Source organism: Ranitomeya imitator, chromosome 1 (assembly GCF_032444005.1).
Source record: "Ranitomeya imitator isolate aRanImi1 chromosome 1, aRanImi1.pri, whole genome shotgun sequence".
Classification (NCBI taxonomy): domain Eukaryota; kingdom Metazoa; phylum Chordata; class Amphibia; order Anura; family Dendrobatidae; genus Ranitomeya; species Ranitomeya imitator.
The window spans coordinates 69,860,376-69,876,224 of record NC_091282.1 but is presented as its reverse complement, the minus strand read 5'-3'; the positions used below and the strand labels follow the sequence as shown (position 1 = coordinate 69,876,224).

The 15,849-nt window shown below is 45.4% G+C and overlaps 1 protein-coding gene across 4 annotated transcripts in view; it reads left to right on the top strand.

Annotated features, from left to right (window-relative positions):
- KIAA1328 (KIAA1328 ortholog) overlaps window positions 1-12,808 on the top strand; it is a 182,899-nt gene extending 170,091 nt beyond the window's left edge. For 2 of the 4 annotated variants that reach the window (XM_069747417.1, XM_069747434.1), the window contains one exon: window positions 8,330-8,962. In XM_069747417.1, the coding sequence (XP_069603518.1) occupies window positions 8,330-8,537 (208 nt within the window). In that variant the 3' untranslated portion in view covers window positions 8,538-8,962. Of the gene's footprint in view, window positions 1-8,329 lie in introns of all 4 variants that reach the window. The other 2 variants (XM_069747407.1, XM_069747426.1) reach the window with 2 other exon arrangements.
- The last annotated feature ends 3,041 nt before the right edge of the window (window positions 12,809-15,849 follow it).

The window sequence follows — 15,849 nt, the reverse complement described above, 5'->3', positions numbered from 1 at the left end:
GATACCACAACCTTGATGGGAGATCGTGTTTATGTATTAAAAATAAATATCATTTAAATCTAGAATCGTGTCAAAGTTGATGTATTATCAAAGGTTTCAAATCTGCCATATTATCAAAGGTTTCAAATCTGCCAGGGCTTATTACAGATAAATGGGACAAGGGAGACAGGTTTGTGAGTGTTAAAGGAAACATGCTACATGATTCAGGCGGCGTGGATCTGAGTCTGACCGGGGATGAGACTAGTCTTTCTCAGCCCTGACCGGCTTTTCCAAGTGCCATTGCAGTTGATTGACAGGTCTTTTGCTATGGGAGAGAACTGTCAATCACCTAGAGTGACGCTGGGCGAGTTCAACCATGAGCGGTGGTGAACTAGTCTCATCCACGTCCAAATCTACTAAGTATATTTTATCTGAAATGCTGGAGAAAGATAAATCTGGCTGCAATTGCGCATCCAGGTCTGTGGCTTGGGTAGCATGAATTAGGTGCAAGTAGTTGTGCTGTTCAGAGAAGGCTTGGAAAATGGAGTTGAGTGGCCAGTGACTGGATATGTAATTCAAGATGTTGGCTCAACGTAAGACCTGGGTGGTGAGTACAGGAAAATGTGTAAGGTCTGTAGATGCCAAAGGATGGCTTCCTCTGCAGGACAAGACCTGCATTCGCACGACAGGATCTCACCTTTCTTTTCACAATCTATGTTGAATTTTTTTAAGAACTTCAGGATTATTATAGGACTTTTAGAGACTGGAACCCAGTTTTGGACTGGCATATCTGAGAACTGTTACATCCGTCTGGGTCCATTCTGATTAAAGAGCCCTAAAAAAAGAGGGACGTAAAAGTCGAGCAGAAGATAATCACATTGGAAGTTGACTTTAGTAAGAATCCCTTACCACAAAGCTATACACGTTAGATTATTTGTGAATCATCCCACATTTGACGTGATTTGGACGTTGTCCTAACCATTCTTCTGACAGAAGACTGCAGTGTGTCCCATCATATAGACATCCTTTGTGGTATATCTTACTGTACACCTTTGTATGGAGTAGTGTAGTCTAATATGTTCCTTACTCCAAAGAAAAATATTGTCTGCCATATACTCCAAGTGCAGGCTCTTTACAGTGAGGTGAACTACATTTACTGTAATGACAAAGACTACAATGAAACAGAAAATTACCTTTATAGATTGAGCGTGGACCACTGGGTGGTTTCCACTGGCCGAATGCTTGTGAGAACCCATACAAGCCTAGTCCTGGTTCACTTTCACGGAAACCCATCAGGGTCCATCTAGTGCCTTAAGTTTCTGTCTTCACCATAACAGGATACCGGCCGGCACGTTCGTCTTGAAGCCAAAAAACTGAGGCCAGTGTTACTTCTTGAGGTACAGTAATGTATACACTAGCGGCGCTTGTGAGATGGATAGAGGTAGCTGCAGGTACTGCTCCTCACCACACCGAGGAGAAGGGGGAAAAAAATTTACGAGACACAAAACTGTATATAACAGTATATGTACCTGCGCTTGACCTTATAGAGAAACTATAGTACATAAACACGATAGGTAGTTACCTTCAAGGTGGGAAAACAGTAATGGATCCGTTTAGGGTGCATAAAGTAAGACTGGAGTAGCTGGTATGCAGGGACTGACTGAAATAATCGGTGTGCCGGGACTAGAATGGGGAAAAACAATGGCAATGTTGCAATAAATATGTAAATAAAATCATACGAGTAATAACTAAAAACCCCGAGCAGTAAACAGCCTCATATAAATAGTGCGTATATATATGTGGTCTTACAGGCGGTACCTCCAATATAGTAGAGATCAAGTACCTGTCTTATGGTAAGCCCCGGGGAGGAAGTTAGAAAAAATAACACTAAAAGAAATCCGCAACTTGTAGGTAATAGTCGCACTGTAGAAACGTTGCACTTAGCTCAATTGAGCGTAACAGTGTAGAAGTTAGGAGCGTTGTACTTAGCTCAATGAAGCGATGTGGTTGAAGTGTCCTCAGGCGGCTAATGCAGGCGCCGTCCCGGCCGGTGACGGGCGCTCGCGCGGCCTGTGTGAAGTCCTGTACGATGCTGTGCAGGACCTGCGGTGACGTTCGGGTCACGTGCTAAGGAGTCACGTGGTGCCCTGGATGATGCTACGGAGCGCTGTGGGAGCCAAACCAACGCGTTTCGGAAAAAACTTCGGTTTCCTTCATCAGGGTCCCTGATGAAGGAAACCGAAGTTTTTTCCGAAACGCGTCACCGCGGGTCCTGCACAGCATCGTACAGGACTTCACACAGGCCGCGCGAGCGCCCGTCACCGGCCGGGACGGCGCCTGCATTAGCCGCCTGAGGACACTTCAACCACATCGCTTCATTGAGCTAAGTACAACGCTCCTAACTTCTACACTGTTACGCTCAATTGAGCTAAGTGCAACGTTTCTACAGTGCGACTATTACCTACAAGTTGCGGATTTCTTTTAGTGTTATTTTTTCTAACTTCCTCCCCGGGGCTTACCATAAGACAGGTACTTGATCTCTACTATATTGGAGGTACCGCCTGTAAGACCACATATATATACGCACTATTTATATGAGGCTGTTTACTGCTCGGGGTTTTTAGTTATTACTCGTATGATTTTATTTACATATTTATTGCAACATTGCCATTGTTTTTCCCCATTCTAGTCCCGGCACACCGATTATTTCAGTCAGTCCCTGCATACCAGCTACTCCAGTCTTACTTTATGCACCCTAAACGGATCCATTACTGTTTTCCCACCTTGAAGGTAACTACCTATCGTGTTTATGTACTACAGTGTTACTACTTTCCTGCATACTATTAGTGGTCAAAGGTATATAGTAAACCACGCGTTTTGGAGATGTGAGCTGGTGTTCTGTTACCCGATGAAGGGGATAGTCCTTCCCCAAATAGTGCCTATGGCACACCTAATGAAGGCAAGAAACGGAGCGTTGCCTTCTTTTATTTCCTGTGTTATGGAGAATTCGATTATCGAACCCCCGGTGGTTATTCGAGAGGAGGAGGTCTGCGACTTCGAGTTCACGCTTGGTGTGAGGGCATCTGAGGGTCTTATGCTCTAAATAAACTCAACCTCTAAGAGTGGCACATATCCCAGACTTGGTTTGAAAGCATCTGAGGGTCTTATGCTCTAAACTCAACCATTCAGGGTGGCACATATCCCAGACTTGGAGTGAAGACATCTGAGGGTCTTATGCTCTAAACTCAACCATTCAGGGTGGCACATATCCCAGACTTGGTGTGAAGGCATCTGAGGGTCTTATGCTCTAAACTCAACCATTCAGGGTGGTACATATCCCAGGCTTGGTGTGAAGGCATATGAGGGTCTTATGCTCTAAACTCAACCATTCAGGGTGGTACATATCCCAGACTTGGAGTGAAGACATCTGAGGGTCTTATGCTCTAAACTCAACCATTCAGGGTGGCACATATCCCAGACTTGGTGTGAAGGCATCTGAGGGTCTTATGCTCTAAACTCAACCATTCAGGGTGGCACATATCCCAGGCTTGCATCCTTATACCGTCTCTTTACGATGCGCTCTATGACCAGTTTGTAGTGTAGATACGTTGGGTTCCTGCCTTTCTAGTATCTTTGTATTTCGTTGTCGGCCTCCAGTTCTGGCTTGCGTAAGGTCTTTGCATGAATTTTGGTAAATTAGTGACATATTTCAGTAGGACTCAAAAGTTTCTGTCCTGTAGAGCAGACCTCTTTATGGTGTCAGCGTGCTGACTATTGTGAGGGCTGATTACAGGACGCCGCTCGGTAACGAATGCAATGTCATCATTAATGGAAAATGAAATTGTCCCTTTCATGTGTGATTAGGAACTCTTAGCCTGGAAATGTCGCTTTCCACCTGTTACATGTGTAAGTGCTTTTCCTGTCATACAACATCTGTGTACCAAAGCAGCGAGTGCATCCAATTTATTGTTCTGCCGCCGCTTTAATCTTTATCCGCTGCTCGCATCCTTCGCCGTTGCGCTCCCGCTCTTTGTTCGCCGGCTTTGAAGATATTTTTACAGCCTCCTTGTAATTTACGATTCAAGTCACAATTAGTAAGAGGTGGCAGCAAGATGGAGCAAAGAGCTTTAAATTAGCTGCTTATGAATTAGCTGCTTATAGCACAGATCATAATCGCTTTGGTAAAATAATTAACTCTTGTCTGTCTCCTCTCAGACACCGCAGACACGTTCATGATGCCGCAGACGCTGGAAATGCCAGATTTTTTTTAAAAAACAACCATGTAGCACAGCTGAATATGGACAAAAGTGTTGGGACAGCAACAAATTAAATTCACTAGAGCTTTCCTGGCCTCTCTCTACATCCTTAGACCTTAATATGGAGTCGGCCCCTCTACAAATATGATGGCTCCTGCTCTTCTGGAAAGACTGCCTACAAGATTGCGCAGGGGTCTGTGGGAATTTTTGACCCTTCATCCAGAAGGTCAGACACTGATGTTGGGGAGCGGCCGGGCTCGCAGCCTCCCCTCCAGTTCATCAATAAGCAGCATATAACATGTCCATGTCTACTTACCGCTGATGCAGCGCTGCATCATTACCCATGATACAGGGCCTGCTGGGAGGACACATGAGCCAAGAGAGTTGAATAGTGGGAGTTTGCCCGTTTGTTCTGCTTCACCATTCAGAGTCTGTGGCACCGAAGATGTGACTGTAGCTCGGCGCCAAGTTCTTCAGTGCCACAGACTAGAATTAAGGGGCAGAACACTTGCAACCATCTCTCTGCTGCGCAGCCTTCGCTCTGCTGCGCAGCCTTCGCTCTGCTGCGCAGCCTTCGCTCTGCTGCGCAGCCTGCTCGTTTCTTGTTGGCGTAAAAACATAAGTATCCAAGACCTAATAAAAAAGTGATCTTTATTTATTACAGCATACGAAACTTGTTTCCTGTTGACCGTCAGACTACGGCACCTTCTCTTTACTGATTGTGTAGTGTTTATACCAGTGGTTGTGAAAGTGTGGCATTATTTCCATGGGACATTTTTGAGAAATCCATCCATCCTTAACTATTAATCACAAGTGCAGTGGGGCGGGTGTTGGACGCTGAGCTCTGCTGCGCTCGGACGCTGAGCTCTGCTGCGCTCGCCCTTTTCCCTCACCATTTGGTCCCTGAGTGGTCACTTTTCTTAGTGACCGGTCTCCCCTGTCAGGCACAGTCAGTGCCTGCGTTCATTGCATTAGCAAGGGTAGTTCGTGCTCAGCGAGTGCTCAATGACCATATTGGACCCCGTCCGTCGGTCTCGCAGCACATGCGCCGCCTCTTCTGATGAGACTAACCTTTGCAATGACGGCGCCTGTGCGCGGGGGGACGGATCACTAAGAGAAGAGTGATCTCTCAAAGGACTGAGGCCAGCAGCGCTCGTTACAGTTTTGTTCAATCTAGACCATCCTCTAGAGCATGAGCTTTGTTTTCCAGGTTACATATAAAGACTGAAAATAATAATGTCCCCACTAATGTAAAATATCGCAGCGGGAAAGGCCCCGACAGCAGCTACTTTTAAAGGGTTAAATCTCCTGTAAGCCATGCTGCCATCTCCTTCTGGAATCAGATGTGGGATGTCGTGCGTCACTTGTTTCCTGGCTGTGATCTTATCCGTACATGTGACCCATGTCCGCGACGGCCCAGGCTCAGAGCCGACAGTAAATTGCAGAGCCGCGCGGCGTAACCCCTGACACTGCGGCGCTCTGTACATGCCAGGCAGCCGGCATTGTTTACCCGGGCTCCAGTCTTGGCCTCTAATTGGCCGCTCACTCATAAAGCGGAGCCACCTGTCACATTGCTTAACCCGCGTGTGAGGTTAGATAGCGGTGCGCTTTGTGGAAATGCCATGGAGCAGAGCCGGCCGCATAATAAAGGACACGTTATCAGCCATTTACAAAAAAATAAGGAATGACTCCCCAGACAGGTGCGCGAGCGGCCAACCCTCAGTCATTCCGTGCAGACAGCGCTCAGGGCTCTCAAATTAAGGAGCGTCTGTGAACGACTGCTCCGATGTTTATGGCATCTTATTAGCAGGAGCTGACAGTCCGGGAAGCGGGGCGGCTGCGTCATGTCCTCCTGGTGCTATAACCCCGGCTGCAGGGTGCTATACTCCTCCCGACACGCTTAGCTAACTATTTCATTAGTAGCGGCAGAATTTAGAAAAATTTTTTTTTTATTAAAGGATTGCCAAAAACTTAAAATGTGCCGTTCTTGTCTATAGACGGCGCCCTGTATTGAAGCTCATCACTATTCACTTACATATTCTGAATGACCCCTTTAAATTTACAAAGAGCGTTCCTCAGAGGTTTGTAGGGGGCGTGCAGATAACGCCCCACAGCTGCCGGACATCAGCCCCTTTAAATCACCATTACTCATTGAATCCCATGCATCTGTAACATCATCTTGCAGCGGTATTGTTCTGTCTGACAGTAAAGGTCATGGACCGCACATGTAAACATCGCCGCTGTGAGTGATTGGCTGCAGCGGTCATGTGAATGATGTGCAGCACTTGATTGGCTGCAGTGGTCATGTGAATGATGTGCAGCATGTGATTGAACCTTAAGTCACCAGACCTGCAGCAAGCATTGGCCTCTGGTGACGTTTGCATATGTAGCACATGAAAGATGGAGAGCACGGAACGACCGCATGAGTTTTTAGCTTTCTTGCTTTTGGCAAAATGTTGTAAAATCCAATAAAGGCCCCTATTAAATATTTTGTGTATTAATTCAGCAGGTTTTTGCCATGTAACCTGACAGCAGCATGGTGTAGGGGCAGAGACCCAGATTCCAGCGATGTGTCACTTACTGTGCTGCTTGATGCAGTTTCGGTACAATCCACGTTTTCTCTGCTGTAGATGTAGCAGTGCTCGGAACGCTGAGCCGGGTATAACCCCGCCCACACCACTGATTGGCAGCTTTCTGTGTATACTGTACATTCCACATGCTGCCACAGTGGTGGGAGCGGGGTTACACAAAGCAGTGGACTAGGAAGCACGAGACACCTAGTCCTGCAGTGATAATCTCCTGCTGATAAAAATATTGATTGTAAGGAAACTACAGCAAGTTGCCTGGAATCGTGCTCTGCCCCTACATCCTGCTGGTCTCGGATTGTATAGCAAAACCTGCTGACATATTCCCTGTACAGTGTGGGATACATAACCCGAGTGCAGCTCTGGATGTGACTGGAGTCTGGTAAATCAGTGCCTTCATCCTTTTTCAGCTATTTTCCAGGAACCTGCCTTTTATCCGAGCATGGTGTTTTGTTTTTAATTTTCCTCTCGGCTTGGAGCTGACAAGGCCTCCTCCTCCTCCCGAATCTCTGTATGAAGTGAGCCCATCATATTATTCAGCTACAATGGGAGCGCTCTGCAATTCTGCTTCAGCCACTTTGCACAATGTGGAGAGATTGCGGTGACTGCCGCCCCTTAATGTGCTTGTGCTGCCCTCCTTATCACTGTAAAATGATGTATTGATCTGTGGGATCTAATATACGGGCTGGAGGGCCTGTCCCTATGTCTCCGCATGGCGCCATTCACTGCTCTTTCATTAAATAGCACCCCCCCTTCACAGCTCATTCACTCTGCACATTGAGCTGTCGGGTTACTGCCAGGATTTGGGGGGCCATAAGAAGTTACTGCCACCCCACCTCACATAGTGGCCGCTTCTGGGGTCACCTGGCTTTATTATTGTTCCCAAACTGCAAAACGAAGTGTCACCAGGCCAGAAAATAAAAAAAGCGGATATTCCAAGTACAATCTAGGTTGGATTCTTGTATACGTGTCATCATCATTTACGTATTAGATTATGGGAAATGTTCACTTTTCCTTGTAATTATCTTGTACGGAGCTTGCATACATTTTAGGGCAGGGATCATCAATCGGCGGCACTGCATTTCTTGGGAAACTGCAGCTCCCAGGTTTCCCGGACAGGCGGAGGAACATTTTACCCCATCCCCTGATGGAGCCGCAGTAACAGCGAAACATGATGGAGAACGAATCTAATCTGCGGTTCAGTTTTAACCAAGCGCTAGTGCTTGGACGGCAGTCCTGAATGTGCTGCACTTGGATTATTACTTCTTACAGTATTCCTAAAATTACATAATTTAATGTATAAAGTTGGGTCACTGCAGGAAGCTTGGCACGGGGCAGAAGAGGTCATCCTCAGGGTGTATTGTGACCACCTGAACTATGTGCACTGATATACCAGCACACGACCACTTCAGCTCTGCTACATCACCAGTGGAATAATGTTTATCCAGACGTGCCCACATTCTCATGGTCTAATCTGCATTCATGTTTTCTGTGCCCCTTTCCCTCTAGGTACGAGACGTCTCTCATCGACATGTTGGAAGCCATCAGCCCAATTTCTGCAGCGAGACGACGTCCTAAGCCCCGGGAGCCCCATGACTTGGGTATCCTCAGCCCGACCCCCAGTGGCGGCTCCAAGCCACCAGCCAGAAGGCGCGAGCCCCCCAGTGTGGATCCAGAAGAGCGAGCGATGCTGGAAGACATCTTCTTCATCTGCTGATGGTCTGCAGGGCGTAGACCACCAATCAGACTGACTGCTGCTGTCTCATTGCACCCTACTACGTGCTATAGACTTTTCTGGAGGCCACGGGCGTCCTGCAGACCAACATGGAGATTACAAGTGTGTTTCAGATCGATGTCGGGAGGGTTTGTACGAGGAGCCACAATCCTAGCGGTGCCTTAAGGCTCCCAAAAGCCTCTCTTAATGATGAACTGGTGTGGAGCCTTGGGCAACTTTTTTTTTTTCTTTTGTTCTTTTTAAATTATTGAGTAGAATTTTGCGTGTGAACGCGTTGATATTTACGGCAGTAATTTGCTGCTAAGCTCCATTTTAATGTGAGCCACAGATGAGTCTTCAACAAGCTGGATCATCAGCCCATTAATCCAAGATCAATATCCTAAGCGATTTGCACAGACCCAGCAGAGGTACATGGAATTAAAATATGCATACACAAAAGCTGTCATTAATGGGTTCACCCTTTTTAGAGACTATAGTTTTACAGGTTTTACCTTTACATCTTGTGATGTACTGAAGAGCTGCAATCACTAATTCTGCTTGTCACTATGCACATACATTACTTATCCTGCGTTCATCCTGAGTCGCATCCTGTATTATACTCCAGAGCTGCACTCACTATTCTGCTGGTGCAGTCACTGTGTGCATACATTACATTACTGATCCTGAGTTACATCCTGTATTATACTCCAGAGCTGCACTCACTATTCTGCTGGTGCAGTCACTGTGTACATGCATTACATTACTGATCCTGTACTGATCCAGAGTTACATCCTGTATTATACTCTAGAGCTGCATTCACTATTCTGCTGGTGCAATCACTGTGTACATAATTACTGATCCTGAGTTACATCCTGTATTATACTCCAGAGCTGCACTCACTATTCTGCTAGTGCAGTCACTGTGTACATACATTACATTATTGATCCTGAGTTACATCCTGTATTATACTCCAGAGCTGCACTCACTATTCTGCTAGTGCAGTCACTGTGTACATACATTACATTATTGATCCTGAGTTACATCCTGTATTATACTCCAGAGCTGCACTCACTATTCTGCTAGTGCAGTCACTGTGTACATACATTACATTATTGATCCTGAGTTACATCCTGTATTATACTCCAGAGCTGCACTCACTATTCTGCTGGTGCAGTCACTGTGTACATACATTAGGATCACTGCAGGATCTGTACAACACTTTCCAGAATGTAGATAGTAAAGAAGCTCGGAGATCTCTGCTCGGAAGCCTGAAGTATTGTAAATGCAGCTCCGGAGTGAAATGCTGGCTGTAATCAGACAGTGATGTAATTTATTCAGCTTTCACGTTTACCTCCATGTAGCATGAGAGAGGATGAGCAGCTGCCGGACCCTCTCATGGGAACAAGGGGTCCTACCCAGTGTTTTTCTGACCTTTGTTTCTGGGCCTTGAGACTTAAAGGGACCAGTGACCCTTACTCTCCCCTTCAGCCTCATGTATACCACTGTGATTGTGCCTTTTTTCTGGAACCAATGATTTTATTTTTTTTCCATTCCACCCCAAAAGCTGTAATTTTCACAATTATTGCTCGCCCCCCTCCTGTCTAATTACACAGCGGCTGCATTTATTTCCACATTGTGAAGCTTTCGTCCACCAAACAATAACCGTTTCTACAAATCCGTACCCAAACTGTAATTAAATCTGGGAAATGTAAGGGGGGGTTCAAACATGTCGCACACAATTACCGAGCTTCCATGTGAATTACCATCCAACAGCGCGGACGGGACAGAAAGCCATTAAAGCAATCTCTCATCTCAGGATAATCATCGTCCTCTTATGGCGTCGTGTACGCTACAGTCTGTATCGGGGATGTAACATCCCTTCCCCGTCCCTCCGGGGATGGCCTGAAGTGAACTGTTTTGCTACTTGCATTCTCTTTTAAACAAATGGTTAAGGGTTAGAAAAACATGGCTGCTTCCTCCTGTCCTTGGGTTGTGTCTGAGCTGCCATAAAGCGCACAAAGTGTGGTGCTGTTTTCACTACTAGGCCGCCATGTTTTCTAGTTGCCAAAGCACCATGTAAGTCAAATATCTGCTAAAGTATTTAGGTGTCACGGGTGTTAGCAACTCCATTCTCGGCACAAAATAACTTTTCACAATGTGACTGCTGTGTTTAGAGGTGGCTGTCTAACTAGGTCATTTCAATAGCTAAGCCATCCCCCTTCTCTAATAAAGCAAATGCTTAAGCAAAGTAGGGGAGTGGCTCACCTATTGACATGAGCCCGTCCGCCATCCCCCTTCTCTAATATAACAAGTGCATAGACACAGTAGGGGAGCCGCTCAGCTATTGACAAAAGCCAGTGTGCCATCCCCCTTCTCTAATATAACAAGTGCATATACAGAGTAGGGGAGTGGCTCACCTACTGACATGAGCCAGTCCACCATCCTCTCTAATACAGATGAATATACAGAGTAGGGGAGTGGCTCACCTATTGAAATGAGTGAGTTCGCCATCACCTCTAAAATAACAAGTGCATAGACAGAGTAAGGGAGAGGTTCACCTGTTGACATGAGCCCATCTGCCATCCCTCTTCTCTAATATAACAAGTGCATTGTAAAAGTAGGGGAGTGGCTCACCTATTGACATGAGCCAGTCCGCCATCTCCCTTCTCTAATATAACAAGTGCATTGTCAGAGTAGGGGAGTGGCTCACCTATTGACAAGAGCCAGTGTGCCATCCCCCTTCTCTAATATAACAAGTGCATAGACACAGTAGGGGAGTGGCTCACCTATTGACAAGAGCCAGTCCGCCATCCCCTTCCCTAATATAACAAGTGCATAGACACAGGGGAGCGGCTCAGCTATTGACAAAAGCCAGTGTGCCATCCCTCTAATATAACAAGTGCATATACAGAGTAGGGGAGCGGCTCACCTACTGACATGAGGCAGTCCACCAACCCCCTTCTCTAATACAGATGAATATACAGAGTAGGGGAGTGGCTCACCTATTGAAATGAGCCAGTCCACCATCCCCCTTCTCTAATACAGATAAATATACAGAGTAGGGGAGTGGCTCGCCTATTGAAATGAGCCAGTCCGCCATCCCCCTTCTCTAATACACATGCATATACAGAGTAGGGGAGTGACTTATCTATTGAAATGAGCCAGTCCGTCATCCACCTTCTCTAATATAACAAGTGCATATACAGAGTAGGGGAGTCGCTCACCTATTGAAATGAGCTGGTCAGCCATCCCCTTCTATACAGAGTAGGGGAGTGGCTCACCTATTGAAATGAGCCAGCCACCTTAAAACACACACACTGCACTGATGACATAACACTGAAAATGTCCCCCTGTATCAAACCCCAACTAGATGTGGCGCCTACTCTGAGCAACGCTAATATTGGAAGATTGGGAACTTTTAGGAAAAGTGCATGTTGTGTTTTTTTTATTTTTTTTTTTATTAGGCACACTCAACCATTTTTACATTTTGCCATTCTATAAACCATTTTCACACATTGTCACAGTTTAATTAAGGCTGTGACTTTGGGGTCAGGAGACCCTCTGCTGGTATGGGCAACACGGTCTGTAAAAGTCTAATGTGCGAAAAGGACTTAAGCACATGACCTTATTCCCAAACACCCCCTTCCACCAAGTTTTTAGCATCGCACACACGTCCATTCACTCAAACAAACTTTTTTTTTTTTTTTTTGTCTCTGACAATTAACAGAATTTTTGGGTCTAAATCTCTGCAGAATAATTCCATATTGCCTATCTTTGGGGGCTGAACCTCGCTTATCCTAAAGCTCAATGTCCCCTGCTCATCTTTGCCTAGCTATTGAGTTCAGAGAGAACATTCTCCATGTCTGTAGTCACCACTAGGGGGCTCTCATTGTGTACAGCCATGAATGAGTTCCTTATTAAATCTGTCCTTTAGATGCTTCTCCTAGTGGTGGCTGCCGGTATTGTCAGGGAATTTGAAACTTTTTTTTTTTCTTTTTAAAGGAAAATTGCACCACTAATATATTTCTTGCATTATTTTTATGCCCAACCTCCAATGCTTCGTGTTCTCTGTCCTATGAACAATTTTTTTCTAATTTTTTTTTATTGATTTTTACTCCTTTTTTTGCATATTTCTTACATTGTCTGAGATCAGTGGGTTTTAATTATGTGCTGATTTTACTTGTATGAGATGAGATTGATTTATAAACATTAACATGTGATCTGGTATGATTGGTGTTGTGACTGAGAGGCAATAAATCTGGCATTAGACTGTATTCCTCTCTGATTGTATCGTTTATCTGAATTTTTGCTTTACATTATCCTGGTAATCTACACATTTGTGTCTGCTTTCAACCTTAAGACTATAAATATGCAAATGACCTCTTTAAAGAGGAAGTAGACTTATTGGATGTATCAATCGCAAAAGTTAATATTGACCCTTTAACGAGCCTTGTCACATGACCGGGTAAGAAGCCAAACCAGAATATCTATTTGCAGGCATGTTTCGGGGTCTTTGCCCCTCTTCAGGGCAATGCAGGAGATCTGATTTGTCTATGGAGAGGCCTCTGACTGAGGTCTAAGCAAGAACTTTTTCTCCTTCTGGAGAGTGCCAAGCAGTCATAAGGAGAGTTATAGGCCATTCAATGCGCCTCTGGGAATTTTAAATATGCCCCCAGTCAGAGGCTTCCCATACAGCCAGATCAGATCTCCTGCTTTGCACTGAGGGGTAACACCCCGAAACACATGTCTGCAAATGGGGTTTCTGGTTCGGTTTCTTATCCTAAGTCATGTAGCAAGGCTTGTCACAAGGGTCGATATTGACTTTTAAGATTGTTACATCTTACCACTGTTACTAAAGTCATCTTCCTCCTATGAAGAGGCTATTTGCATATTAAAATTCCCAGGGGAGCATTGCATGGCCTATAAGTCTCCGTACAACACCTTGGCACTCTCCAGAAGGATTTCCGTTACGCCCACAACCTTGAGTCCAGTGAGTTCAGCCTATGGCCTAACACGCTCCTCTGTGTATTTGGGTAGCGTTCGGTGCCTGGCGTTACCACACATTGATTTTGAGGGTCCAGTCATGTTTTTGCCCTTCTAGGGCTCTAATCTCCCTTTTGTTTGCTAATATTTCGGTTTTGCACAGTTCTGAGTGCAGCCTGCAGTGTAAAGAATAGAGATTTTTTTTTCTGGGCCTTTTGGTAACATCCATTACAGTTTCTTTATGTCCACTCCTGGTGACAATGTCTCAGTTCCATCAGATATTTTTGCATATTTTTGGCATCTTTGGGACAATCCCTCTTAGAAGACCACTTATCATTGATCACCTATCTGGGGAGAAACCAAATGTGCCAATATCTACTTTAATGTGTACTAGCTGAAGAGCCCGGCGTTGCCTGGGCATAGTAAATGTCACGATATGGTATGAAATATCATAAGTAGTTCTCTTGCTAGCCTGCGTGGGCTAAGCCCCCCTTCTTGGAGTGATGCTGCAACAGTTTGTAGCTTCAAATTCCTGACTTTCAACTCCCAAGCCCCCCTTCCCTTTCATTCAGCCAAGAGCTGCTTTGCCAATGTACTGGGGAGTTTTATGGCCGAGAGGTATTTACAACCAGGTTAGAATCTTCTTCCAGCTGGAACTGGAAAAATGGCTCCAAAATTCATGAAAGATTCTTTATTTGGTTTTTGTTCGATATTATGCACCATGTTTACGTTAAGAACACGAAAATATATATTCGTATTCTCACTCGGTGGACCTACCCATTCTCCGAAACACGGGCCTCTAACTTTGTCTGGTAAAGAAGTAGGGTTTTCTCTGTAAATATGTATCCCAGATAGGTCATATTTGATCTCATTAGAATGCTCACGTTAATCCGAGATGAATGATGGGTTTGTTAGGACTATGACATGTTTTGTAGCGGAGTTATCGAAATTAGATATAGATTAGAATAAAATGAGTTAACTGAAGAGGTAGGAAGGACGAGGTGATCCAACCCCTTTCTGGGATGTTACAGGCTTGGCTATAACTGTCGGCACACATCCCCAGCTTCTTCTTGTCCTTTTTCTCCTGGAAGAGCTGAGCACATCCCATGAACTGGGATGTATGGAAAACTGCCCTAGCCTGGGTGCCTGCCATGCTTTGAACATGTGAGTGTTACTTTTTCTCATTTAATCCCTGTTTATTTCATAATTACCCTTGTAGATATTTGCAATTGTCTCATTTGTAACATCTTTATAAAATATTTTTGATAAAGCACTGCCTAATTTTTTATGGGATATACTATTATATGTTAGTTCATTCTCCATGCTCTAAAAAACCGTACCCTAAGTCTCTTGAAGGGAAATACGCTACTGTTGTGTTGGGTTAGCTTCGGACCCGTTTAATCGAAGCTGGTGGCAGCGATAGTGTGCAGACTGTTGAGTGATTCTGTAGCGACTGTGGCGTTGATAATTATTGTTCCTGCCTGAGTGGGAGTAGTTATCGCGTCGCTGCAGCGTGCCCAATAGCCAGTACATAGCAGGCAGCCTTTCTGGCGACTAGTTACCCAGGGTGCAGTACCTAATCTGACCTGAGAGTAAGGGGGGTGCCAGAGAGCTGCAAGTGTTAAGTGGAACTGTAAGCGGGATATACATAAATCCCTGCAGTTTGTGGTATATTGAAAGCAGTGGGATACCTAGAATAAGCCCCTGCTGTAAACTAAGAGGTCAATAGCCTTGTGTGTGTGTCTTCTCATCACATTGTTAGCAGTGGAGGGATAACTAAGATAAGCCCCCCTGCACATGTGATAGCCGTCTGTTGGCCTAAAGTCACCCCAACCCGTGATGTAGGGGTGACGGTCACGGTGTGAATCCTGACCAAGTGGTGACAGCGGTCAGGGGATTCGTGACAGTAAATATCTGTGGTTAGTTATAGCACCTCACTTCTCTTATTTTCTCATCACGCCTCTCATTTTCCCCATCACATCTCTCATTTTCTCCCTCACACCTCTCATTCCCCCCTAACCCTTGTCATGTCGACCTCACATCTGTCATTTTCCGATCACTCCACTATTTTCCCTCCCTCCTCTCATTTTGTACTCGCACCTTTTCATTTTCACCTCACACCTCTCATTTTCACCTCAGTATATATATGTTTGTCATCTCCCTTATATACCATATTTTTCGGACTACAAGATGCACTTTTTCCCCCCCCCCCCGAAAATGGGGGGTGCGTCTAATAGTCGCAATGCAGGCTTACCGTGGCGGCAGAGGAGGCACAGTAAGCGGGGTCCCTTTCCCCGGTGAGGTGATGCAGCAACCCGGTAAGCAGCAGAGC